This window comes from Pogoniulus pusillus, chromosome 14 (genome assembly GCF_015220805.1).
Source record: "Pogoniulus pusillus isolate bPogPus1 chromosome 14, bPogPus1.pri, whole genome shotgun sequence".
NCBI classification, from domain to species: Eukaryota; Metazoa; Chordata; class Aves; order Piciformes; family Lybiidae; genus Pogoniulus; species Pogoniulus pusillus.
In genome coordinates, this window is record NC_087277.1 from 9,974,411 (window position 1) to 10,002,398 (window position 27,988).

A 27,988-nucleotide genomic window follows, 5' to 3' on the forward strand; every position below is an offset into this window, starting at 1 on the left:
TTACCACTTGAGCACATTCCCCATGTAACTTTGCAAAGCCTCTGGCTACATTTGTAAAACCAGTTAAACTGCAGCAACTGACTCTGCACTGTCAAAACCAAGCTGCAATACCAGTTATCTTTAACAGATTGCTGAAGGAATGAATGCTGCATGATATAATGTAATAGAAAGTCAGCTTACACTTCATGTGGAACTTTACCTCAAAACGTTTTCTTTTGGCTCTTATGTTAAAGACCATGAAGTGTTGTCTTGTTATGCAGCTGCATTATCAATTTATTCTGCACAGCAAGTTATACTGAAACAAATCACTTCATTGAAGTGACTGGAAATCATTCACACAATCAACAACCCTAATAAACTCATCTAAGGAAGGGGAAGCAGAGGACAAACACACACTGCTGTGCTCTACTCTTTCTATAAGTGAACAGTCCTAAGTTTACTTTTAGCCCTCAATCAATTGCCTTTATTCTGCAAAACAAACAAAACCTAAAACATCTGGTCAGAATTCCTGCTGCCTTTGGTAGGCACAAGCCCTCTTTGAGCAGAATTAACTAGCTGAGATGAGCGCATCTCTGTTGCAGTGCTAACAAAAGCCTCAGCCCATGCCACACTGCCACAAGTCTCAGCCATGCACACATTCCCTCCAAAGCTGCTTTGGCATCTCTGCTCTATGCACATCTGGTCTATTTAATCTCAATGTCACTTAATTCTCCTGGGAAACTACCCAGTGCCAATTTATTAAAGATGAGGTACTTCTTCATAGTTGGTTTCCCAACTTTGCACATTTCCCCTTTTCCACTGATAGTTTTTTGTTGCCTGTTGTCACAATTTCACTGCAAGTGCACAGAAGACCCCTGTTGAGTGTTGAAATTACATTCTCCACCTCCAGTTCTGCTAATCAGCTTGAGAATTAGTAAACTGTAAACACAAAGCTACAGTTGAATCCAAGGTCTTCTGCAAACACGAGCCTCCTTTTGTTTTCCACATGGAAGAAGTATGAAATAACCTATTTAACACTTTTCCACTTGGCAGTAGCAAGTATGCTGTGGCACTACTGTACTGCCTGCATCAATGACACATCTGTAATGTCACTATTTATAGGAGACCTTAATGAAATTTGCATCCTTGACATTTTTTCACACTGTGAGATGAAGGCTGATTTCAGCATGTCTCCAGCATCTTTCTTGACCTCATTTTCATCTGCTTCTCCAAAATCTGGCCCATGTTTACACCACTCCTTCTCTGATAGCAAGCAAGGGAGTGGATTCAGACTGAGGATGCCTTGAGTAGCGCTGAAGCACAGTACTGTGTGATAAAGGAGAGCAGAGAGTGATCTCAGAAGGAATAATGCTAGACAGTCAGAGGAAGAGACACAGCTCCCCATCTAGTCATAAGATGACTTCCAAGGTCAAAAATGCTCCCCAATGTACTGTCAAGTACTTGCAGCTCTAGCAAGAGTAATCTGGGAGACTGAAACAGTATTGCTTACTGGTGCAAGTCACTGCATGTGCTGTTAGTGACGGAGGGGTCCCAGAACTCTCTCCCGAGGCTCAAAAACCCACAAGGCACTCCGTGAGAAAACAAAGGACAGAACCTTAGACCAAATGCAAAACTGCACCTAGAAGTGATTTAAAGTCAACATGCTGTAACATGCTGGCAAGGGCGATTGATACTTCTCTTCCTGAACTAAATTCCCTCCTGGCCATGCAATTGGGCCTCTTCCTTTACACTAATCACTTTTGCTCAGCCAAGTGTGCAGTGGGGCCCAGTGAAGAGCAGCAGTGCTAGCATGGAAAGTAGAAACAAGACTTTCACACCCGGAGGTTTCCAGGGCAGTGAGAAAGAAGAGGATATTGCCTCTGCAAAAGCATGGATGAGGCCAGCAGTAAATGCACACCCACATAGACAAGTCACATCTACTACACATCTGCTTATCCACAGCTCAGCCGTGCATGCTCTTATCCCACAGTGGGGAAGCCATATGAATATTTTTCCTATGTGTCTGGAAAAGAATAATTGAGATAAGAGAGCAGGTTTTGGGAAGGGGTTGTGTAATTGGTTCATTTTTTTCTACTGAAGTTACAACTCAGCCAGATCAGTGTCCAACTGCAAAAAAAATGCAATAAGCACAGAAAGAAGGCTGACACAAGAGGTTCCTAGTATCCAGTCAAGAGAAGTAAACCAACTGTGAAAACACTTCAAACCCAAATATTGTTTTTTCTTTCTGTTAAGTCAGATCCAACAAATAAGCCACGTATTTCCCACTGGAACCAGTCATCTTTGACACAGGCCATGTGTGCTACATCAGAACCACAAACATAGCTTTGTTACTTTCCTCCCCTTCAGGAGTGGGGCATAAAAATCACAAGAAGTCTGATATTTTCAAGAGTAAAAGGTCAAAGTTCGTTATGCCACTGTCACTTCTGCAGCTACCTATTTACTTTGCTTCACTTACTCCATGAAACATAAATAGGCAATAGGAAAACTGGTGCTGGGAGGAGGGTGAGAGGGAAAATCTCAGTCTCCTCTCTCATCTGACTTTTTTTTTTTTTGCAAGATAGCTATGGATCCCCCTACCTATTGTGGCCACCTGAGAGATCCCAGACTATGTCCACTACATGAATGGGAGAACCACGTCCGTACTCTCTCAGTTCAAGTTGGTCTCACTGTAGCTTTTTTTCTAGCAAAATTCTCCATTCCTTTTTAAATGAAAAATATTTTTAAGGCTTTATCCTTCCCTGAGGTCATGGAAGAATCTTTCCTACAGAATCCCTGCCAAATAGTAAGGCAAGTTTTAATTTTGGAAATGTCATGCTCCTGTCTGACTACAATCTAGCAAGCACATTGAGGAACAGTTTTAATCCTGGGCACAACCAGCAGGAGAGAATAAAACCAGCTAGCTTCTCCTTATGTCTGCTTTCAGGCAAGGGGAGAACTGATGCAGAATATGCCCCATCTCAAACATATTTCACTCTTGCATATGTTCTTATTTGGTCTTTTTATTATCTAGAGAGAAATGTGTAAGGTTAAAAAAAAAATTACCTCTTGGAACGTGCCAAAATTAAGTTAAAAAACATTCCTCAAATAATACTCAAAAACCAACATAAAAAACCATCCTAAGTCCATCACACACAAACGGAAACTGGGAAATGATGCAGCAAAATGCATAGTAAGCAGCACAAACAGGTACATATTATGGTTGTCAGGGTAGATACTTTATTAATAACATACAAAACATCGAAGAGTTCTAAGTAAATGGACACTGTAAAAACAATCTACGATTTGATTTATATCCCAGAGTTTTTAATTAAATATGTACTGAGTTAAAATTATATTTTGTGGGCTTTGCCTTAAAATGCTTCCCATGTTTCAGAGGAAGTGCGGGTTTTGTTTTGGACATGGGTTAGTCACAGCCCCAAAATTCCATGTGGCTTGCAGTGTCAAAGGAAGTTTTCACACCCAGCAATAAAACAGAAACAAAACTGTGTGCCTTCATGCTTTTGAAATAACACTGTGCTAATTTAAGGTGAACGAAAGAACAAATGAGAGAATGAGGCGGGGGCACAAGACAGCCCGCACACACATCCAGCTTTCTTTAGCACAAGCCACTTCTTGCGAGGAAAAAACCACAACCCAAAACCTCAAAACAACACAACAAAAAAACCCAAACTCAAGAAACCAACACCAGAGAGATCCAAGACAACTTCTGTAAGTACTCTGTTTACATGATACACTGATCTCATTTTTCCACTTCCTCTTTCTTTTTAGAAAAGATTTTCTCCTGGAGACAACAGCTGCTGCTTTAGTTCTGGATTGATTAAATAATAAACATGACTGACTACAGCTAAGACTTTTCAGCTGAATGAGTAAGCACTAAATAACTTTAGAGAAACTGATAGACTTCATTTGCTTTTCATTTTGATTACCCAAGCAGTACCTCTGTGTTCAGAATAAACATGATCCATTTAATTCATGCCCATTACTAGGAGATTCAAGTGTTTCTTACCACTCTCAAAGGTTTAAATTGCATTGTAAGTAACAGCTGTATTTGAAGTGATCGCTCCCTAAAAAGACCTAAATCAGAAGTATCTTTATACCAGACAAAATTGCTAAAAATCTCTCTCAACAAAATGATTTTATAGCTATTTTTTAACACAAGACACACACAGTTGAAGAATGATAACCTGAGGTTTATTATTTTTTGGTTTCTGATTTAATAGATGTTCATGCATAATGACTATTCTGTACACACCACATGCTTAAAACATGCAAAAAATTGAAATTTTAAGTGAAGCAATGTGCTGGGTTACCTCTTCTAAATCATTAACTGCAGGGATGAAGAAAGGTAGCTGACTAAATAATGATATTTTTTAACAGTAACATTATTCCTGCATTATGTTTAGTCCACAATTTAATGCACAGCACTTTCCTAGGAAAAGGCATAAGGCAGATGATGCTGAGCTTCAAGTCAGTGAAGCTATTTCACAGCCCGAGATCTCTGGTCAAGTATAATCTAGAAACTATGGGATAGGTCAGGAGGTTCCACAAGACCCCTCCACTTGAAACATTTTGTTGTGTTGTATGAAGAGTAGGTCGCCAAAGCACTGTGGGATCACTGAAATGCTTGAGACCAAAGGCTTTATATGAATATAATTAAACTGAATCTACATACTTGTGTTTCTTGTAGCTATACATGCCAACTGCATCCAAACAAGCAAGCGGAACGTCTGTCAAACCAGCAGCCTGCTGCTCTTAGCAAACACACTTGTTTGTTTACTGTACCAAAATCACTGTCCGTCTCTGGCGATACTACCTCCTGCGCTGGGCTCTCACGTGGTACCAGTGGCTTAGGATATTTGCATGCTACAATGAGTTGTCAAAAGCAAGACAGCAGTAAGTCATTTATACTCCTCCAATCAATACTGGACTACCTGCCAGCAAGGAAAGAGCCTTTATAGACAGTAAGACAACTGGACTTCTCTGGATCTGGCATCGATTTCACTTGAATGTTTGAGGCTCTCCTCTGCAAAAACATATGGCAAAGTTTCTGCATTTAAGTGGAGAACTAAAACTAGGAACTGCATTAAGTTACACGTGCAAGCAAAATTTCAGAATATGGAAGAAACCCAAACCACAATAGCAAACCCAACACGAATTCAAGACAACAGCACTTGGCTGAATGTGGCTCAAAGCAACCTAGTTAATTACTTTTGACATTTTCAGAGAACAGTTGCAACACAGCTTTACCACAAGTGACCAAGAACCAATCTTCTTGTTTATGACATTAAAACTCAGAGCCTTCTAGTGCTTAAGTAACAGACACATGGTCCTATCTCAAAGAATTATGTGTATCAGCATGAATAAAACTAGTCTCACAAATGGAGTTTAAGGCAGAAAACCAGAATTGCCAAATTTATTCAAAGTTAAATGTTATGATTTTTTTCAATGTAGTATCTTCTGGACTTGTTAGCAATTTGTGCACTGAGATGACAACATAAAAAAAAAATATATTTCTCCAAGCCACCTAAATTTGCCAGTTTATTGCTACTCTAAAAAGGAAGTCCAAATAAAATATACACATCCAATTGAAATAAAGCTTAAACACAAACGAGCATTTCAACAAAGATACGCAATGTATGGCTAGCCAATGCAACAGTCAGTGCTAGAATGAACAATGGAAACAGATTTTCTACTGCCCAAGAATGCATTTTGGAAGTGAGGTTTTGTTCATGCATTTTTTGCTTTGGAGTTTCAGGATCTGTCTGGTGTTTTGTTTGGCTGTGGCTTTTTTAACATCACTTTGGTTTCTGAAGGGTTTCTTGAGGAATGGGCACACCTCTCAGTAGAGCTTCAGAAGCATTAAATTCCTTAACTAAGGCATTCCTGTTGTGTCCAGCCCTTCCCATGCACTTTGTCTTCTCTGATAATGGGTGTTCATGTTCTCGAGGCAGCATATTGAAAAAAAAAAAACCCAAAACACTTTGAAAACCTAAATTTCATAAGTGAGAATCCAATCTAGGGATAAAAAGAAGGTGGAACTCTCATGTCTACCTGTTACTCAACAGACTACCTGTAGGGTTCACTTTTCACCAGCGATACAGCTGGTTGATATCTATGTAACCACTAGAACAAGTCAGAGGATTAAGAATACAGCCTCCCACATCCAGGCTCTGTCCTAGATACCTAAAAACAGTAGAAGGTAGAGTTCTACTCTTCAGCATCGTGATTTCTCCCTCTCTTCACCAAGGGTCAAGAAAAACCATGTCAGAACACCTAGGAAAAGATGTAGCTCATATTCCTCACTACTTGTCTGGAGCTTTGTTTGTGTGGGTTTTGTTTTGATTTAGGGTTTTTTCCCTCTGGCAGCATGGCAACAAATGGCTAGCATCTATTAGCATTAACTAACAATTTAGGGCAAGAAGTCTTTCATAATAATTTACAATTTTGCACTACACATATGACAACCATTTGAAAACAGAACAGTTCCAACCATAGATGTTAAAGAAAAAAAAATACCAGTAGGTTCTGTGTAGCACTCCTCTTTCATGAGAGGACGTCTCAAATTTTTATCTTTTTTGGTTGTTTGTTTTTTTTTTTTGGGGGGGGGGGGGGGCAGAGATGCAGTGTAAATTTTACAGTTTCAGAAGCAAAACCAGAAGTAGGATTATTCCATGTGAAACACAATATTCCTTTCTCCACTGAGTACTTCTGACTCAATGAGACTGCCAATAGTTCTGATGTATGCTGCAATGGTCTAAGGTGACCAAAGGACCTGCATGTAGGCAGGCTGGAAAGAGTTTGTTCTTTTACCAACTTGACAGGCACTTAAAAATTGTGAACCAGATGCTTGTCAGCAGTTTGCTAGAAGACATTTTCCTACAGTTAGTGTTGAAACACAATTTCTTGACCTAGGGCACAGCAGGGAAGAGGTAGATGATTGTTCTCCAAATACAACTCAGAATTCAGCTGTGTACCTGCAGAGGAGAGAAAGAACTGCCCCCAAGGTACCTACCACACCAGACAATTCATTCTTCTCCCAACTCAGCAGGCCGGGTGGTCCTCACAACAAACCTCACACTTTCACTGTGAAATCAGTCTTCACACCAGACAGGCACTTCCTGAAGGACTGAATTATGCTTTGCTGTGTTAACATGTTAAGTTCTAACAAAAAAAGGCACTAAAATCTAAGTGACTCCAAACCACTATGTCAAGAAAAGGGGTTTGTTCTTTTTAACAAGAAGCATCTGACTCATACAATAAAGAGAATCTTTTCCACAGGAGTGTCTAAAAACCTCAGTGAAATCTGTCTTTGATGACATTTGTTATCTTCTGAATTAACTTCTCTTTATGAAGTTGTGGATGTACAGGCACCTAGTCTCAAACACCCCCTGAACTGTTCCAGTAAGCTGAAGAGTTAATAAATTTAACACCAGGTCATAAAACACCAAAGTAAGACCTCACTGAACAATGGATAAAAGCTTACAAATTCCTGCAAAGAGATCTTGGCTCAGCTGTCAGCCCTGTTGAATGAAGGTCCCCTTTAGCCACACACTTATTAACATAGACAAGATGCAGTAACTTGAAATTATAAACACTTTTCTAACAGAATGCACCAGTTTTGTCAGATTTATTAAACCATGTATAGTAGTGCCTTCAAAGAGAATCTAGGTAGAGACTACATTCTCCAATGCCTGAAAATCAGATCAACAAAACCAGCAGTCAAAACTGCATTGCTACTGTGTTTTCCAGTTAATACACCACCTCAACAGGCAGAGAAACAAGCAATCACACTTCGGAAGGCCTTTTATTTAGCGACCACATCACAAAAGCCTTCCATTTAAAACAGAAATTGCAACTTGGTGCTTTCAAGGAACTGTGTTCAGTTATATTCTAAAATACATGTATTTTATATTCTACAACAAATAAATACATAGTATTTTATGTATATGGAATCAAAGATGGGAAAACAGGAATTCCTCCCCCCATTTTTGCAATAAAAGACAGGAAACCAATGAATTCCCTCATTATGAAGACCTGTGATTACTTAGAGGCACGGTGTTAGTATTATTAATAGGAAATGGTTACATCTGGGCTCAAGAATCTTGTAACCCAACATAGATAAGAACAACTGGACCCTTAGGAATAAAGATGCAGCAGACATGCTAAGTTCAGTATTTCTTATCCAAGCAAGTCAAAACCTTTAGTATTTTTCCTTCTTGTCATCAGACTTGCTGCACTGCTCAGAAGTGCTTTCATGAATCATTTTGTATCACATGCTGGAAACAAACAGTGGAACACCTGAATATATGCTCCTTAAAGAAGTGACATCATCTTTCTAATACCACTCTTTTATAATGGAGGATTCCTACAGAAGGTCACAAGCATTAAGTCACTGTCCACATTGCCAGTAAGATTTTTACTTTATTTTTTTTAAACTTTCATCTCCCTCATGCCAGAAAGTAACAGCAGGAAGGAGGATTTGACTATCTGTTGCCAACAAAAACTAAGCCTAGATATGGAGCATCACTTCAACACACAGGGAAGCAGAACTATGACACTTAAAATGAATTGGTCTACTTGATAGTTCAAGCATTCCTGTAACTGTAAGAAAGGAAAACACAAAGTAATTATACTCAAGTTCACATGCATCATCTCTAATCTGGTGTGGCTGACAGGCTTACAAGAAACAAGCTTAAAAACTGTTTCAAACCTCCCATTTGGAAAGTGTGAGACCTTATGCACCCTTACAAGACTGAAAGAAAAGCTTTTTTAAAAAGATTTATTTTTTTTAGAAAAAGAAAAATACTTAAAGGAAAACCAAATCCAGGTGAGGTGGTCTTGCAGATGTCTTCAGAAAAAGCAACTTAATGATGTTTTAACTAAATTTTAAAGACAGTAAGACAAAAACAACAGTCTAAATTATGACAGTTCTCAAAACAACTTCTAGACAAAACCCACCTATTAATTTCAAGTTAAGCGCCCAGCTATGCAGTTGCCCCTGAACACAAGCTCACAGATAGAGCTCTGCCTTTTGGCTGGTGCACTAAAACAAACAGAAGAATCTCAGTGTTTATTACTAAACTAAAACTTTTAACCTGACTGCTAGCGCTTGGCATCTGGAAGCTGTAAGTCCAGACAAGTGAGAAAATAGCAGGAACACATTCAGAAACTCCTGCCCACCTACAGCTTTTGTGACTACGGCACAAACAGATGTGTTAAGGTTCAAAAATGCTTCAGAGATTCATCTAACTTACAGGTCTATGGCTACAACCCACCTACCTGAGAACCTTCCTTCAGCGTAGCAGCCGCAGCAAAGGATGCGTTTCCCTGAAGCCTCTGCCATTAGCGGAGGCCACAGATAGTGTGTCCTGTCATATTTCTCGCTAGGACAATTAGTTGATGGAACTGCATCCTTCTGGTGGTAGGTCTGGGAATGGGCTGAGGAACAGGCCCCATTTGGTTCTTGATGTGCCCAGGTCTCCCCATATTGCTGACAGCTTCCCCTAGCTGATATGGGGTCTGTTAGGGCACAGAAGAGGTAGTGAAGGAAGAAGGTCAAAACTTAACCTACTAAGGAGTGTGTTAAGAAGGGTACTGACCAAGACTTCCCTTTCTATATAGAAGTATGAAAAAATCGCAGGCACAAAACAAGCTTAAGCACAATGGCAAAACTGCACAGGCATTTCATGATTGAGGAGAGATTGATTTTTCTGGACTCAAACAAGACACAGGAATTAACTCAGCAGGTAGACAAGTAAATTTGATGGCTGCATTTGGATTACTTTCACTGGAAATTAATGCAAGAGAAAAAGTAGCAATCTCATCTAAAGAACCAGCTACTGGGAGCCACAGCATGCTGCCACAGAACGAGAAGACTGAGAAGAAACCAAACATTTCAAGGAGCACTTTATCTTGATTAAATTAATTGGATGGAGAAATCAAATGGGATACTACTAGATTGGAGAAAGTACTTGGAAATCAAGGCGCAAATACCTCTCACACCCCATCTGCTGCTACTCACAATTACAACTGGTAAACCCAGCTAGGTCATTCTTACAGTCAACACTTTCACAGCAGGGAAGAGCAAACATACAAATATTTTCTAATCACAAAAAGCACGTGAAGTACAGAATATCAACATCCACTCAAGAAACTGTATTTTCTTTCTAGTGCAACCCCACTATCCAATTTGTATTCTTTTGGCACTGCTTGGTGTTGAGGGTAATGATACACATCCAACATTTCTCAAGAGTCTGGCTCTACAGCCACTGCCTTTCTTCATGCATGAATCATGTCAATATCAACCCTCTACAGAGAGCAGCTATGGGCAATCTGTCCCACCTAGGAACTCCTGGCATTGTCATTCCCTTCCTCAGCCAAATGCAGCTCACACACAAGCACACCAGCGAGGATCCAATGCTGTGATGGGTGCATCTATTTTACCAGCATTGGATAATTTCTGTGCCAAGCTTCCTCTTGTGCACACAATTTTAGTTCTCTAGAACATCAGGGGAAGTACACAAGGCATGCACTCCCATTTTAACATTTTTTCCCTTCTAACTTGTAATTAAAAAGTCTTACTAGGATGCCTTCTTGGTTATGATTTTTATTTTTCTACCACATACAAAAAATATAATTTCTCAGAGTTAAAAGCTGCTATCACAGCTGCGGTCTCATAAGGAAAAAAAAGGGAAACAAAAGCACAAACGTGAATGGAGACATGTAAAGGAAAAGGCTATATGTGAAATAGTCCTACCAAGCTATGACCTGGGCAGATCAAGAATCTGACTTCAAGAACCAAGGTCTGATGGCATTAAAACACCTGGTGCAGCCCTCATCTGCGAGACTACAAAGTGTACAACTGAGGTTTTGTTGAAATGATTTCTCCAGTGAGATTAATGCTCACAGATTTAGGAACAAGTGGCTTGCCATATCCACTGCTGTTATAAATCTGCAGCACATTAATATGGTCTGATGAAGTAGTCTCTAACTCAAACTAAAGGTTCTGGTTACTCTGTCTCTCAAATCCTGAATCACCATCAATTCACAGTATTTTATAGAAACAAACTTTCATTTTATAGCTAGCAGCAACTGAGCAAAAAGACATTAAATAGGACCATCTGTTGAATTCTGTCTGTATAAACCCTGAGACGTTACACTGAAATGCATTTTCAAGTCTCATTTTGATCTCCACCACATGATCCTCTGGGTAGAAAGAAGCACTACAAGCAGCCTAGTGTCACCTGAGCAGTAACTACAGAGATAGACACAGGAAAACCTCATGGCAAGAAGCCTTCAGAAGCTGAGGAGGATTTATTTAGGAAGAGTATTAATTATTAGTATTCCAAAGTTAGTGTCAGCTTATAGCTTTAAACATACCTCACACTATGCCAGAAAACAAACATAACTGATTCATAATCTGCAAAGCAGCAGTGCTGCTCCTAAAATGTGCCTTTCCAACTCTGGCTTTGACTAGAAACATTAATGCTTATACCTAAGTCTGTTATAAAAATCAAAGAAGTACCTGAAAAGGTTCTGTTTCTTCACAAAGCAACATTCCTATGGCTGACCCCTGGACCTGTTCTCTGCCACAAGATCTCTTCCAGACACACACAGAAGAGCCATAAGGCACAGAAATGCCCTTTCCAAGGGCAAGCCACTATCAAAGTCACAAAGAGGCCTAGATGAAACGCACACTCATCTCTTCAGTACCTGCTATCAACTTCATTGCAATAGGGACCATAAATTACAGCTAAGCATCAGAAACAGAATTATCGAGGTTGTAATTAAGAGGATTTCATTTTGTCAGGTATTGATTTAAGGGAAAGCGTCGAGTTGGCAAGAACTGGATTAGGCAGAAATAAATCACCGCGAATTATTTTAACTGATGTTGCACAGCACTATATTCAGAGAGAAATCTATAAGCCTCCGCAGCACATTTCCAACTTCGCCCGCAGAAGCCAGTACTTCCAAGAAGAAAAGCCGGCAAGCGGGCAGCTCTCCGCTGGGAGGTGTAATTCATGAATGAGCCCCCCGAGCAGCAGCAGCCCAGCGTCTCTTAAGAGGTCTGAAACCAATTTCCTGCCGCACCAGTGTCAAGAGGATTTTAGGAGAGGCACTTTCCTACTCCCATTCCGAAAGAACGCCACCCACGCTCCTCCGAACTCCTCGGGAGATGACACACAGAGGATCTGCCATGCTGGCTCGTTTTAAGTTCTGAAAGTGCTGCGGATGCTTCTGGAAAGTAAATTCCAGTTTGTGTGCATTGTTTATGTCCAACTACCGTGAAATAAACTGGCGGCTGCCACTCCATGCCTTTTTCTGCTGGAGTTTGCTACTCGCTTGGGCGCCCGACGGAATTGCTTGGGCGAAGGCATCAGGACCCCGCCACAAGCAACTCAGAACTTCAGGGGCTCAGGCCTCTCACCGGCCCGGCCAGGCCCACCCCCACCTGTCTCTGAGGGGCCGTCTCCCGCCCGCTCACCCTCAGCGCGGTCCCGGGCGCGGGGAGCAGGCGGCAGGTGCCGGCTCAGGGCGTAAGGCAGAAGCCACTCACCTTGGGCGATGGCGATGGACTCGAAGCGGTGCAGCTCGCGCAGCAGGCAGCTCCGCTCAGTAGAGTGCAGGCTGTAGATGAAGTCGCGGGCGCCCTGCGCTGTGTTCAGCGCCTCCATCGGCTCCTTGGGGTGGGTGCCCAGCGCCCGCCCGGGCGGCGACGACTCCCGCGGGAGGAGCAGCCCCTCAGCGCCGCCTCGCAGGCTGCCCAGGCGGCGGTGGCAGCAGCAGCGCGGCGGGCCACGTAGCAAACATAGGCAGGAGGAAGGGGCAGCGGCGGCAACGGCGGGCCCCCCCGGCCGCCCCAGCAGCAGCACCGCTCGGCCGAGCCACGCCGACATAGGGCAGGGGAAGGGCGCGGCGCTCGGGCCGCCAAAAATGCCCGCCGCCAAAAACGCCCACCGCTGAGTCCCGGGGCCGCGCTCCCGCGGCTGGCTCACCGGGCCGGGGAATACCGCGCCCAGTCACCGCCCCGCGGCCGCTCCCGCCAGCGGCGGCAGCGCCGCGCCCCGCCCCGCACTCCGCTCCGGGCTGCCTCAGCCGCTGCCGCCCATGGCCCCGCGCCGGCGGCAGGGCGGGGCGGAGGGCGGCCGAGCAGGGGGCGGCTCCGCGCAGGCGCCGCGCTGGCCGGTGGCGGTGCGATTTCCGTCACGGCTTCCGTCAGCCCTTCAGGGCTCGCGTTCTTTCTAGGGGAGACGGAGCTTGTGCCGGTGTCTGCTGGCGCTTCAGGGCTGGGGCCAACGACCCTCGTCCCCGAGGGGGAACTCGCCTGGCTGCGAGGGAGATGATTCTCCGCTTTAGTGAGCCCTCACCCGGAGTACCGTGTTCAGTTCCAGAGTCCTCAGCACAAGAAACACTTGTGTGCTTTGGAGGGGGACCAGAGAAGCGCTGCAAAAACTGTTCAGAGGGATGGCATACCTCTCCTATGAGGAAGGGCTGACGAAAGAGTTGTTACTGTGCATCCTAGAGAATAGAAGACTCCAGGAGGACCTTTCAGTACTTGAAAGAGGCCTCATAGGAAAGACAGCGACAAACATTTTAGGAAAGCCTGTTGCCGTAGAATAAGAGGTTTTAAACTACAAGGGAGTAGACTTAGACTAGATATAAGGAAGACATATTTCACAGTGAAAACGTTGTAACACTGGCCCTGGTTGCCCAGAGAGATATTAGAAGGGAAAAAAAAAACCCAAGTTCAATATGTTTCTAATGGTTTGTATTACCTACTTTATGTTCACACTGCTTGATCATACCAGACTACAAAGAGCAAGGAAGGTTTCACTCACGTTTGCTTGGTTATTTCTGCTACTATTCAGTCTCTAGTTTCTATCTGTCCATTACATTTTTGATTTGGATTTGGCTCTGATGTGTAAAAAATAAGTCAAAATCTGTTTTTCACACCTAAAACTTTTCTCCTTGTTTTTTTTCCCCTTTTTTTGTAAAATGATCTTAGGAGGTTGAGTTGCAGGACCGATGTATCATAAAATATAGTAGTAGATACGCTCCAAAGTGGCAGATACTGAACAGATGAAATAGATCAGTCTGCAGCATACACAGGAATGTTTGCACTGCACCTACAGTTTAAGATGTTTCTGAGATCTTCCTGTGTGTATTACGTGTCAGTGATTTTGAGCTGTAAAATCTCAATAGCTGGAATCTGGTCTTTCAGGTACAGTAGTACCTGACAAGAAAGGAGAATTCTGTCTTTCCCACCAATGCAGCCCATGCCAGCCATGCAGTACATCTGCTGCAAAAGGTGATTGCATCTGAGTAACTCTTTAGGTGTTCTGACAGTACTTGAAACATTGCAGTTGTTTTCAGGCACTGAAGGAGAGAGTTTCTTTGGAGGGGCTGGCAGTCCCTCATGCAAGGCTCCCAAAGGTTTCCTGTTTGAGTGGATCTCTGATGAAATTAATGTAAATTCTGTAAATTCAAACTCGGAATTGGGAGTTTCTAACAGAGCCTTTAGATAGTTGCTATTATAGGAATATCAACCATACAGATAGAATCATAGAGTCATAGAATCAACCAGGTTGGAAGAGACCTCCAAGATCATCCAGTCCAACCTATCCCCCAGCCCTATCCAGTCAACTAGACCATGGCACTAAGTGCCTCATCCAGTCTTTTCTTGAAGACCTCCAGGGACAGGGGTACAAGGCCATTATTTATGTAGACAAGATACAGTAGAATCTCAAATACAAAGTCATTGCCTTTTTATCAAGATAGAGATCAGGGTTTAGCAGACTAAATGCTGTGAGCAGCAGCTGTGGCTTGTGACTTTACAAGCCTTTAAAACTACATTGGACAGATCAGGAAAAAAATGTCTTCAGAGGGACTATTCTGCAGGAAATAAACTCAACCTTTCCCCCCCCATAATTCCTTTTTTAACTTCTGTTTTGTGAAAAAGTGAAATTGAAGCAATTGGCTAAACTGACACTTCAATTAATCATTCAGGTAGTCTATGTAATTTGATTCAGCAGGAGGTGTAGGGTAACTTTTCTTCGTCCCTGACAGTCCAACAAAGCTTGTGAACCTGCAGAAATCTCTATTTCTCATAATGTTCTGAAAAATGCAGATGTTGTCCTTTATTTTCTTGTTGATAGGTTAACTTTATTGTTGTTTATTTTATGAGTGGCGAAAATAATAAAGCTACTTTATGCATCAGCTGATGGAAATAGAAGGAAATCGTTTCAAATATTGCAGGGGAAATTTGGTGCTGTTTAGCCCTAAATGCTAGGAAAATGGTTATGTAGGAATCGGCAGAAAAGTGCCAACTATTTTTAGAATCATAGAATGTCAGAGGCTGGAAGTCATCTCGAAAGATCATCTGGTACAGCCCCCTACTAAAGCAGGATCACCTGGAGCAGATCATACTGGAACACATCCAGATGGTTCTTGAATATCTCCAGAGAGGGAGACTCCACAACCTCCCTGTGCAGCCTGTTCTAGCGCTCTGTCACCTTCACAGCGAAAAAATTCTTCCTCGAGTTCACATGGAACCTTCTGTGCCTCTTTACCAGAATTTCTGCAAGACCTTTGTTTGATAGGCAAGTCTTTTTGTGGAGATGGACAGGAAGTATTAGCAATCCTCATCCCTTGTATTTTGGATGTATATAAACAGGGAGTTGTCAAATACAAAACCCTAAGTTACACCTCTTCTATCTTTCAGGATAAATGCTTTTAGAGTATTTTATAGAGCTACAGTGTCTTCAGTCTCAGGTAAAATGCACATACCTCAAAAACCTGATGGGAAGTTATTAGAGGATTAGAAAAACTAAGATTTTATTCTTCACTATTTACTAGACATTTGTGGGTTTAACATAAACATAATCTCTAAGTAACTTGCTTTATAAAATACCAGTTTCAATGCACAATAAAATAATACATAACACACCCATCGATCCACGTCAGTGTGTGTGGCAAGTCTTGAAGCTGAAACTAGGCAGAATCAGACTGCAACATTTTCACAGTGAAAATAACTGGAGCGACTTTCCAAAGGTTAATTTCCTACAAGATGGAATCTGCTTTATATAATAAATGAAGCCTTGCCTTAGACAAGCTTGCAGCTCTCCTTTTAACTTAAATGAGCCAAAAGTAGGTGTTTAGTAGAATTTCCCCCAGATTTACAATATATGGATGCACAACATTTCTTCAAACGAGTCCTGGAGTTTTTCACATGAAACACAATGGAAGACTGTGTCCCTTGTCTGACATTTGTGATCCACTTGAAACAAAAAATAAGATCAGCACATCTGTGAGCTCGAAAACATACATATTTTGTTAGCATTGAGCTAAGGAGAGAGGGTTGGACTGTTCCAGTAAGCGAACTGCATTAAAATCTGTCAGGGGAAGACCATGAAAGAAAATAAATATTCTAAAAGAGAGTAGGCAATGTTAGAAGAAAGCAACATATAGAGCTTAAATAAATTGAGCCCTCTTAGCCATTTTGTATTACATTTTTGTCAGGAAAAGGACAAGGTGGTCCCAATTTCTCTGTGGGAATTTCCACTGTATAGAAGGTCTCCTGCAGCACTGTAAAGCTGAGACTGCCATCACGGGGCAGCTGAACATACTTTCAGGTTTGCAACATTATTATGGGGTAAATAAAAATGTTGAGTATGAGCTAGAGTGGCAGACCTGCTGTGAAGACTGAACAGCTTCGGCACAGCTCTGAAGTCAGGTGAACATAGAAATGTTGTAAAGCACCTTTGCCCAGGACCTTCATCTGGCCACTTAACATCAGCATTAACCGTGCTGCCCCTTGGTCCTGTTTGCCTCTGTTGAGCAAAGGTAATTAGTGACAGAAGATAAGAGTTAAATGCCATTAAAAAGGCAGCTCAAGCAGTTGCTCAGCCTAATTACATTCAGTGAAAGAGGTGGTGAGCAAAAGTTTCATTACCTCTCACCAGTGATTTTCAGGCAGTTTTACATCACAATTTTTTCTGTCTTCCTTGGTTTCTGTGTTCACTAGCTGCTTGCTTTCTCTTATTTCTTACTTTATGAGTGCTCTACCCATGTCATACTGTTACCATACTCTGCCTGGCTATTCCCAGCTATTCCTTTACATATGCCTACAGCTGCTTTTGGAAGGCTTTCATCACTCCACCGTCGTTCCTTGTTTGTCCCTTCTTTTTCCAGTTTGACTTATTCTGGTGAACCCTACTGAAGTCCTCCAGCTCCAAATTTCAACACTTTTCCTTTTCAACAAGGACTAAGCTGATCCTTTTAAGCAACCTGTCTTCCACTCTTAACATGCAAATTGTTTGCTCGGTCCTACCTTCCTTCTCTTCAACGTGTATATTTTAGATTTAGGCCTCTGCAGAGACTGAAATTTGTACCCTCACATAGCAAGGTGTGAAGTCTTGGCCCTAAATTAAAAATAAAGCTGATATCCAGCTGTTACAGGAAAGTTATGGCTATTGCACTTCTTTGGAATGTTAGCATGTATTCTGCAAAAGTTAGAATTGGTTATGGTTTAGTATTTTAGGTGATAACTGTAATAATTATTGTCATATTTTCTAAATAAAGAAAATAAAGACTCCAGTTTCCATCCCAAAATTTGGATACAACAGCCTTATCCAGGAGACCTGGACAAGCAGCCAATACATGGAATTCTCCTGCTCTCACAGGCAGGGACAGAAATCTGGCAATATTGATTGTAGCAAAGTATGAGGGTTTGGGCAGTGTATCTTGGCCCCACTCCCTGTTCTCTCAAGGTTCACCCTCACCCTTTGTTTCCCTGTGCTCTTGCTGAGAGCAGTACTGTAAAACAAGATGCATGGTATAAAATCTGTCCTCTACAAGCTGTGTAAGAAGAAAATGCTGTGAGCTAAACAAGAGTCAGGACAAGGTCAGACACTTAGCAGAATGGTTACCAAAATGGACTGAGAAAAAGCTCAAAAGGAGAATAAATATTACAAAACAGGACTGAAGCCAAACTCTAGTCACAACCCTCAGGTCATTCCATACATACCTAGGGTTTCTTATATTCATGTGAAGGTCAGATCCTGATCACTGTCAGAGATGAGATTTGTGAACTAGAAGGGATAACAGCCTCCATGAACAAGCTCAAAACCAATGCTTGGAAGCATTGCTTGGAAGATATTAGAGTGGATAGGCAAGCAAATAGTCCTGTGCCATAAAGGAGTTTGCTTGCTGCCAGTTACCTGTGCCTCACTTGTGGAGAGTTACCTTGCTTTTAAACTGCTTGTACTTCTTTTGAATTTTTCACTACTGTGCTAACCTGTAGAAGAATGTAGTCTTGAATAAAGTGACCTGTGTGCTCTCAGAGAACTGCTGCTGCTGAGGGTGGCAGAATTCTTTATTGCTTTGATTCTTTTAAAGAAATCATAGATGTGCCTTGAGTCCATTTGTCACTGATGCAATAGGCCATCACTGTTCTCTTTCTCTTTTGTTCTCTCTCAGTCTGCAGCAGAGATCCTTTGAATTAACTTCTTCACAAGTAAGGGTTCAATTAATGCACAGAGTATGCATATGGGCATAAAAGATGCTACTGCATCTGAAAACATGTCTATTGATGTATTGACCTGTTTTCCTCGGGTAGTTTAATGTCATATAAGAATTCTTTTCAAGAAGATTTTTCAGTTAAAAGAGATCACAGATGGGGAGGGAATAAATTGCCTGCATGGGGATTTATGCATTACACAGATAATTGTACCTGGTAAACAAACAAAGGATTTGAGGTAAACATTTAGGTGCCTTAAAGGTAAGTAGTCTCAGTGGAGCTATGACACTTCTACTACCCAGAGTAATACTCTATACTGTTTATAGTGTTGCTTTAACAGGAAAATGAACTGCAAGTTTATTTTTCTGGTTTTGTTTGTTTTATTCCATTGCCTTTTTATATGCTTGTAGAACTACAAGAGATGGATATTTTTTGCCCCCAGCAATGTTCCTCAACATTTAAGACTGCTTGCTTATAGCAAGGACAGAGTCTGTCCTGCCTGGTTTCTTTACAGATTTCTTTACTATGTAATCTGAGAAAATATCGATTTTGTTTTATTACTGTGCTTCAGTGTTACCCAGACCTCAGTGATCTCTGCCAGCATGCTAGTCATCTGCTTCTAGCTTGGAAGTTTTCCTCTTGCTCCCTGAAGCCTACGTGATCTGGATCAGCAACATAAACTTTTACAGTTTAGACTCTGTTACCCTTGTATATTTTCATATCAGTCTCTGTAGTCTGGCTGATCTGTAATTTCCCTCTTGGGCTTCTCTGCCTGAACTTTAGATTTTCATGGAAGAGACTAGAACAACTAGTTCAGATTCAGATGTCCAACTTCTTAGATCTTTATGGTGGCATCTACAGTATAGGTGTCTGTGCATAGGTGTCTGGGCTCCCAGTATAAACAGGAAGAGGTGCAGACACCTCCAGAGGGCAGCTCACTTGACTTACTACCTTCTATGAACAAACTATGCTAAATTTCCAAACAATTTAGATAATTAAACTTTCAATCCTAATGGGTTTCTGGGTACATTTGATCTTTATTACAGATCTAAGATTGGAGGACTGTAATCAGCCTTCTACCACACATACTGCCAGCGTTTGGCAAAAACAAGATCAAAGCCTTACAATTTTGGTGTTTGGGGTTTTTAAAAACTTAACATCTTAACAATGTAAAGCATTGGTTTGGATTTGGATGGATTGGGATGCCATTCACATGGACCCGAACAGGCTTGAAAGGTGGGCTGAGGAGAATCCCATGAGGTTCAACAAAGCAAAGTGTAAGGTCTGCACCTAGGTCGAGACAATCGTCAATATCACTGCAGGCTGAGGGATGACAAAACTGAGAGTAGTCCTGCAGAAAAGGATTTTGGGGTGCTGGTGGATGAGAAGCTGGACATGAGTGAACGCTGTGTCCTTGCAGCCCAGATGGCAAATTGCATCAGATGGCAAATTGCATCTTGGGCTGCATCAAAAGTAGCATGGCCAACAGATCAAGAGTAGTGATTCTGCCACTTTTCTCTGGTGAGACCTCCCCTGGAGTACTGCGCCTGGCTCTGGAGCCCTCAAAATAGGAAGAACATAGACCTGATGGAGCTGGCCCAGAGGAGGGACATGAAATTAATCAGGGGACTGGAACACCTCTTCTGTGAGGACACTCTGAGGGAGCTGGGATTGTTCAGCCTGGAGAAGAGAAGACTCTGGGGAGACCTAATAGCAACCTTCCAGTACCTGCAGGGGACCTGCAAGAAGGCTGGAGACAGAGTGTTTACAAAGGCCTATGGTGATAGGGAGAGGTGCAATGGTTTGAAATTAGAGTAGGTTTAGATTGGATGTTAAGAAGTTCTTTACCATGAGGGTGGTGGAACACTGGAACAGGTTTCCTGGGGAGGTGATTGAGGCCACATCCCTGCAGATATTAAAGGCCAGGCTCGACAAGGCTCTGAGCAACCTGATCTAGTAGAGGATGTCCCTGCTGACTGCATGACCTTTGGAAGTCCTTCCCCACCCAGGTGATTCTATGATTCCATCTGTACAATTCAGAGAAATGAAGTCTATGCCCTTTAAAAGTCCCGTTACTCTGCTATTATGCAACAAAACCATCCTATTGCAGAAGAAAACTGAAGGGCAAAGAATCTAACTGAGAAGTACCTTCATGAGCTCTTATGAGAGCTCTATACAACTGTAATAGAATCCTTATAAACTAGCATTGCTCGTACAGAGTATGAAATTATGTACAATATATGTTACAGAACTTGTGTAGGCACTTTACCTCTAGGCATGTTCTCTCTTGTTTTTGGAAGATCTGACTGAAGCTTCTTTTTTTTCCCCCACTGCATTCTCAGCAAATCATCACGAAGGGAATTGCTCAAGAGTACATTTAACAATCAAAATAAAAATACAGCTTATGCAAGATTCGTTTAGAACCATAAAATGAAAGAAAAAAACCTTGGCTCAGTATGTAGGAGGATACTCTGTAAGGATCCAGTTGCATAGAACAGGTAAAATTCTGCAGGTAGAAGTATGGGAGAACATACATACTAGTGAGAATGTAATGTGTAATCATCTGTAAGGATTTCACTACAAACACTATTTATTTGTTAATTTGTCTTCCTGGTTCAAAATTTCTGCAGAAGTATGATTGCTGCCGCTGCTGCAAACCTTGTAAGAGAATAAAGGCCTGGCTCAGAGAACTTTGTGCCAGAGAAGTCTAACATTGGCTGCCCTACTTTGATAGAGAATCTGTTCTGACATGGTAGTGGTAAGAATACACATCAGCTAAGGATTCACAGGTAATTTTTCCTCTTGCTGTTCTGGTAACACATTCACACAGCACTTTATACTTCTAGACATCACCAAACAACTTCTCATTGGAAGGAGGTGCTTCCACATTATTTTACCAGCAGTGAAAACACTTAATAGTGAATCAGTGGTTTAAGACCTGCCCAGTCTCATGTACTGTATGTGGGACTTAATAATTTGCTTCCCTTTTGGTCATCCTCTGCCATGGCACTTCTAGGTCAGGTGCTTGCTGTACTGCTATGCTGACCCTCTCCTGCTTCCTGATCCCACAGGCTCAGTACTTTGTTGCCAGCTGCGTACTGGATGTCTTTACCAGCAGCTGCTTCTCTGTGGCACAGGTAAGCTCTGCTTTGCAGCTGTGGGATGACAGGGGACCCTTACAGAAGCCAAAGCCCTCAGCTGTAATTCGCATCACTACCAATGGTGAAGGCTCAGCTTATGTGATCTGATACATGAGTGTACAACCCAGACCGGGACCCCCCGGTGGACAGGCCTGCCATAGGTATTCAAAGTCACATGTGTCATTGCATCGTCATATATAGGGGACTTCCCTGCAGGATCAGAACACATGTTAGAGCTTACTTGGAAAATCTAACGTCATATGAAAAAATCAATCCAGGTTTGAAAATATTTCAGCTAATTCTGCGTTTAAAGTCACTGAAGTCCCACTGCAGGATGTGTTCCAAACAGCCTCGACTGGCTTTAAAACCTTCTAAAAATGGTTGTTTAAAAACTCAGTAAATAAGTCAAAGACACCAAGAGCTTTGTTCTACACACAATCTTCAAGTGAGTTTAAAACCGAGTAAACATCTCCCCAGTGTATAGAAGGTGTTAAAAAAACTGATAGTAGCAATTGCACCTACCCTGACGTTTCAGCTTTGCCATAGTCACATAGAGTCCACTAGAGGCCACCACATCTCTGTAGAAACAAATAAGAAGAGCTGTTAGGAACAAACATAGTGTACTATGTTTGGGGAAAATACTAAAATATTTATTTAAGTGTGTTTCAAACTTTGTATCAATATAAACGAGTTAGGTTGGGAATGGAAATGCTGCATACATTACACACATCACTAATTAAAATACTTCCTAAGAAAATGATCAAGTAATAGGAAGTCTTCTCTGCCATCCTTAGAGAGGGCGAGATTTGCTCCAGTCATGCAGAAGTTCTCTACTCCTGCAAATGCAAATGCAGATCTAAAGCTTATCTCCAAGCAGCCATCGCACTAAACTCCTCAAACACTGGCATGGTTAAAGCACAGCTCATTTCAGAGGCAATTAAGGGCTGCTTGCACAAGCAGAGCCTAGCAAGAAAAAGCTGAGCTCTGGGAGAAAGGGTGATAGAAAAATGGATTCTAACTATTTAATTCCTTTTTAGGCTTGTTATGGTTTCCATTGTGGAGCTTGGAACAGGTACAGGCAAAGCAGGAGCAGCTTCTGTCAGTGTTCTTCAACACAAGATAATCATGGTCTTAAAACCTTTCACCTCCTTCTGAAGAAAATACTTATTTAATAAACACAAAGAAAAAAGGGTAGTGTGCCCACAGCCAGGCCTGTTGCTGAAAGTTGGAAAGTTTCCTGCTTCTTCTTTTCACCTTTTACTTTAACAATCTCATTTGTATTTGACATTTGTTACACCTATGATAAAAGCCAGGGAGATCTGGGGGAAAAAGAACATGTGGTCTTAACTCTTTAACAGAGACTTTCCACTGGGTTATTTTTGTGTAGTCTTGTGATGGTGACTTGTAAACCACAAGATTCTGAAGATCATTTCCTCCACAGATGTTGAGAAATTTGTATTATTTTACAGGGAGCAAATGCTTCTTTGCTTTCTCTGACCTTATCCTCATTTCATCTGTTCCTGCTTGTAACTGTATGGTCTCTGTGTACATGATAGGGATGCTCTTTGTTAATAAAATCTGAGAAAGAGGACAATTTTTTATCCTTGGCATAAGGTTCTTTCACTGACTGGCTTTATGCTGCTCTATAGACACAACACAGTACTGACTGAACTCAGTATCTTTCTTAACATACCTGTCCTCTCACTATTAATCTACAACTAATGGTGTGGTTGTTCTTCCTGCCACCCACACTTTCTAAACTGAGTGTCAATTGTTTATTCCATTTTTAGAGCATTTACTTTTCACCATCATCTTCATTAATATAAACCTTCTCACTCTTAACTTCACATCCCTGCAGGATGCTCCATTAACTTACCCTTTTAAAAATTCTTCCTACATTCATTAACTTCCTCAATTCTTTTGTGCCTTTTCATTCTCACAGTTTAAGTGTCAGCACTGAATCTTAGAGAAGAAACTCCACCAGCCTTTCTCTGATGACCCACTCCACTCACACTTTTGGCCTGCAGTGTCAAGAAAAACAGCTGGATTTAGAAATATCTTTTAGCCTTCATGCATCCATGTGCCAGCAATAATACAGAAATGGATAGTTTATGTGGCTACAAATATTTTAGGAACAGCAAATCACCCTTGAGTTATTTTGATGTTGTGCTTGACATTTCATGTTATTTTTGCTAGTTCTGGAGGAGGGAAGATGGTGAGGGGGAGTGAAACCTACTGTCACTATTTTTCCTGTGAAGGTCCATGGCATTTTTACCATTAACTGTATTCAAACACTCCCAATTTTGAGATAATTATTTTATTGTGCACAGTGTACTGAGAGAAATAGTATACTTTCAGGTAGATTTGATTAATTATTATGAAACTCAGAATCTTATTTCTGTACTGCATGGTGGATTCATGCTTGGACTTGCCTCGGAATATATTCTAGCATTGGATTGTCACTGCTAAATTCTTACATGGACTTTCATTAGAATCAGAAAGATCCCATTAAAATGCAGTTGTGCAGACTTAGTTTTTTATGTCACGAAGGATTCATTAGCAGGTGAATTCAAACAAGAGGAATTTTCATTTCACATGAATGTGAGACTGTTAAGTTTTACTTAGTTCCTATCTTTTAAGACACTCCAGAGGGGAAAGAAGGAAGCAGTTTTCTCAGCCTTTGCTGTGAACTTTCAGTTTTACAGATTCTAAGCAGGTGGGTTTGCTGACACCACACTATGTTAGTTCACTCCAAATCGCTTATCTACCATAAAGATCCAGCATCCATGTCAGCAGCTCAAATAATTTAAAAGCAATCTAAAAATGTGGGATTTTATACCAATTTGTTCTCTCTACTTAGAAGTAAAATACTTTTCTATTTATTTCTGGGAAAGTAACAAAGGAATTTGGTTATATTACATGCCAGAGGAAAATAACTGTGGCACAGATGATGCTGCCAGGTGACAGTATGTAGTAATTTTATCCAAACCAAGTTAAAGTTAGCCACATGTTACATTGCAGAAAGACCAGCCTGTGCTATTCGGTCATCTCAGGGAGCTGAGGCTACTGCATACAATAACTTCTGGTCTGATCTTCAGTAGGCAGCAGAGAAACAGAAGCAAGAAGGATTACAGTCTGAGGTATTTCAGATGCTTACCCAAATCTGCAGTAGCTCAGAAGAGGCTGGGCAAGAACTGAAAAGATGCAGAAGTCTGTGTGTGGCACATCTAATGGTGACCAGTGTAAACAGGTCACTCCTCTCTTCAGAAGCCATCTAACAGGCTAGTGTTGACATGACTAATAACACACCTCTCAGATATATTTCTGTCCTCAGCTTGCAAAGCTTGAATGTTGTGTGCACTGCAGAGCACTGTGCCTGTACCTGCATCTGTTAGCAGCTGGAGACAGTAACTTACAGCCTTAGAGCCCAGCCACTTGTGAGCCTCTCCTCAAGTTCCCCTGCCTTTGCTTTATTTTAATAGCAAGTCAAGCCTCAGCAGGGGTTTGGGTTTCTTACCTGTCAACAAGCCCCAGCCAACCCAGCTTTTGCAACACCTGGTGAGTTAAGGACAGTGGGTGAGAGGCATTATAGTGCAGCCACTATGAGGGACTGGCGAAGGTGAGGAGGGTTATAAGGCTCACATGTTACAAGTGACATGGAACAACACTACACCAGGAAGCATCAAACCTGCAGCTGCAACCCCCTCATCCTCCCCACCTTGCCAGGAAATACATGCCAGCCAGGAACTGATTCCAGCAGTCAAAACAAGTGGTAGGAATAGAAGGAGACACATTGCACAAAAGCCTGCCCCCATGAGCTGAGTTGTGAAGCTCTTTTTACAATCACTTTCAACAGCCCGTTACGGGATAAATGAATCCTAAAAATCTGCTGTCTCTTGCTTCTTGCTGTATCTGCTTGCTTAAGCTAATCTTCGTGCTTCACATAAGTGATGGTTAAAGAGGATAGTAAAAAACAGCTAATAGCTAAGGAAGGAGCTTTTCTTTCTCTTCCTGGTTACAGTTCATCTTATTTTGTACCTTATTTTTCATATCTAATGATATCTGAGCACACATGGAAGAGTGGGACATTTAGGAAGCAGCAAATTTGCCCTTGCTCCAGCCACCTCTCAGTGTACACAGCAGCAGAAGTGATAATGTGTCCCAGAATGTGAACTTAATGGACCTGCCTGGTGCATCCATTAGGGGATGGAGACATGAGAACAAGAGGTTTCATGAGACTAATTGCTTAAATAATGTGAAAACTAGATGAGTTTGCAAACAGCCTGAATGAGAAATAGTGCAGGAGCAAGGAAAATGAATGAGTCACTTTGCTTCTCTAATAGAACTGTGAAAAGCTGCGAGGTACTTGGTGCTAGAAGTGACAGTGTATTAAACTTCAGAGTGGTGTTTGGTTAGGGGCAAAATCAACTCCATGTAACACAACATTTACCATTGTGCTCTGAATTCTTGCACACAGAGTGTATGGCTGAACAAATGACAAATTCATACTTAAGTACAGACACTTACTGTATTTGCCATATAAAGCAGGCATCTTTCTGGGATACAAAGGGTGAAATGTATCTCCACATAAATCACTGGGAATTTTTCCTTCCACCTCAATGAAGCAGTCCAAAGACATTAAGAGATAAAGAAAATTAGCATAATCAGCATGCTTAACCCCTCCAAATCTAACAGAAGAACATTCTCTGTTTGCTACTGGCTAACATTTTTATCCTGGCTAGGTTTATATGACCTCTAATTTCCTTATTCCACTGACAGTTGTAACTGTTGGGCAGCTTACAATGTGTTTCTTGGGTTCTATAGAAGGATGCACTGTGTGCAGTGTATTTTAGAACTATAGTTATGCTAAGTATAATGGAGAAAGCAGAGCACAGAGAAATATGGGTGCCATAAAAGAAAATACTTGCTTATCTGATTATTTTATACAGGTATAAGACAGGTGCATATATTTAATCCTTCCTTTAAAAAATCTGCTAAGATATGACAGTGGCTGGAGTGACAACCAGAATGAAGGTCAGTGATGGATGACAGACTGAAGAACACAACAGGAGAGGGAGAGCATAGAGAGGAGATTTATTAGAGAACTATGGAATATGTTTCCATGAGATAGCATCAGCCCTGAAGGCTCAGAACTACCACAGGTAAGAAAATCAGCTTCTCTTAAGCAAGTATTTATGTCTCAACTAACGCTTGGCATCTGTCCCTACAACATTAATGTTACTCATGAAATGCTTGCTGTTACAGTAGAAAAACCTAGTTAAACTGCTGTTGTTCTTAGCATTTTCTGTTAAGAGTTGAAGAAAAAAACATTTAGATTCAGACAGTTCTGCTTCATTTTGTGCTACTAAACAGAAACAATGCCAGTTCTGTAGAAACTTTCCCCATTTGCCATGGACTCAGCTGGTTTCCTTAATTGCACTGAGTTAAAAAATATGCCAGTATCTGATAATTTGACTTTATGGCCAAATCTGATTCTACTATATAAAATCTGGATGTTATTCCAATACACAAAATCTGGAAAAGGTAAACTCAGTATATTATGCCAGTTGCTGAGGCATAATGGGTGTTCAGAATGGCTCTAGGAATACTGAACAAAACTGAAACAATACCAGCATTGCAGGTGGTCTCTGTACAGCAGAGTTTCAGTAACAACTACAATTATTTTGCATTTCCTAGAGACTAATTTGGCTGTGGACCATTCAGGGGTCACACACACACACATATACCTCAACTTGTGTAGCTTTGTATAATTACAGTAGGATAAGTTAGGATAGGAGTAGGATAGAATAGAACAGAACAGAATAGAATAGAAACTAGCTCAGATCATGTGGCATAATACATTTTGCTTTGGGATGTGAAATTCCCTTATCACAGAAGAATTTAGTTTCAAAAGTATGCAAACCTTTTTCTTGATTCATAAGAATTTCCATGAGTTTCTCCTTTTATCTTCATACTAGCCCCTACTGGGAAGCAAGTACTTTGCTTTCCTAAATTCACAATTCTAACCAGATAAAAAAATTGATTGGTACACCAAGGGCTTTATCCAGTTTCCAACAACTGCTATGATAGGCAGAATTCTCTAAGGAATTAAAAGAACTGCTTGCAGTTCTGGAAAGGATTCAGAAATTGCCAGTCTTTGACAGCTGAGAGGGGAAATTGACTGCAAAACAGTATCTAAATCATTGCATGCTTATCCTTGCCCCTCCCCGTGGTAATGGTACAGGGGCAAAGAACAAAACAGTAACAAATCTGAGCAAAGAATTAACAGCAGATTATAATTCACTGTAATGTCACAAGGCAAGAAAAGACA

The 27,988-nt window shown here is 41.4% G+C and overlaps 1 protein-coding gene across 3 annotated transcripts in view; it reads right to left on the minus strand.

Annotated features, from left to right (window-relative positions):
- LOC135181246 (annexin A13-like) overlaps window positions 1-13,132 on the minus strand; it is a 261,747-nt gene extending 248,615 nt beyond the window's left edge. For 2 of the 3 annotated variants that reach the window (XM_064154245.1, XM_064154246.1), the window contains exon 1: window positions 12,557-13,132. In XM_064154245.1, coding sequence (XP_064010315.1) covers window positions 12,557-12,896 — 340 coding nt within the window. In that variant the 5' untranslated portion in view covers window positions 12,897-13,132. The remainder of the gene's footprint in view (window positions 1-12,556) is intronic. The other variant, XM_064154247.1, reaches the window with a different exon arrangement.
- Window positions 13,133-27,988: the final 14,856 nt, after the last annotated feature.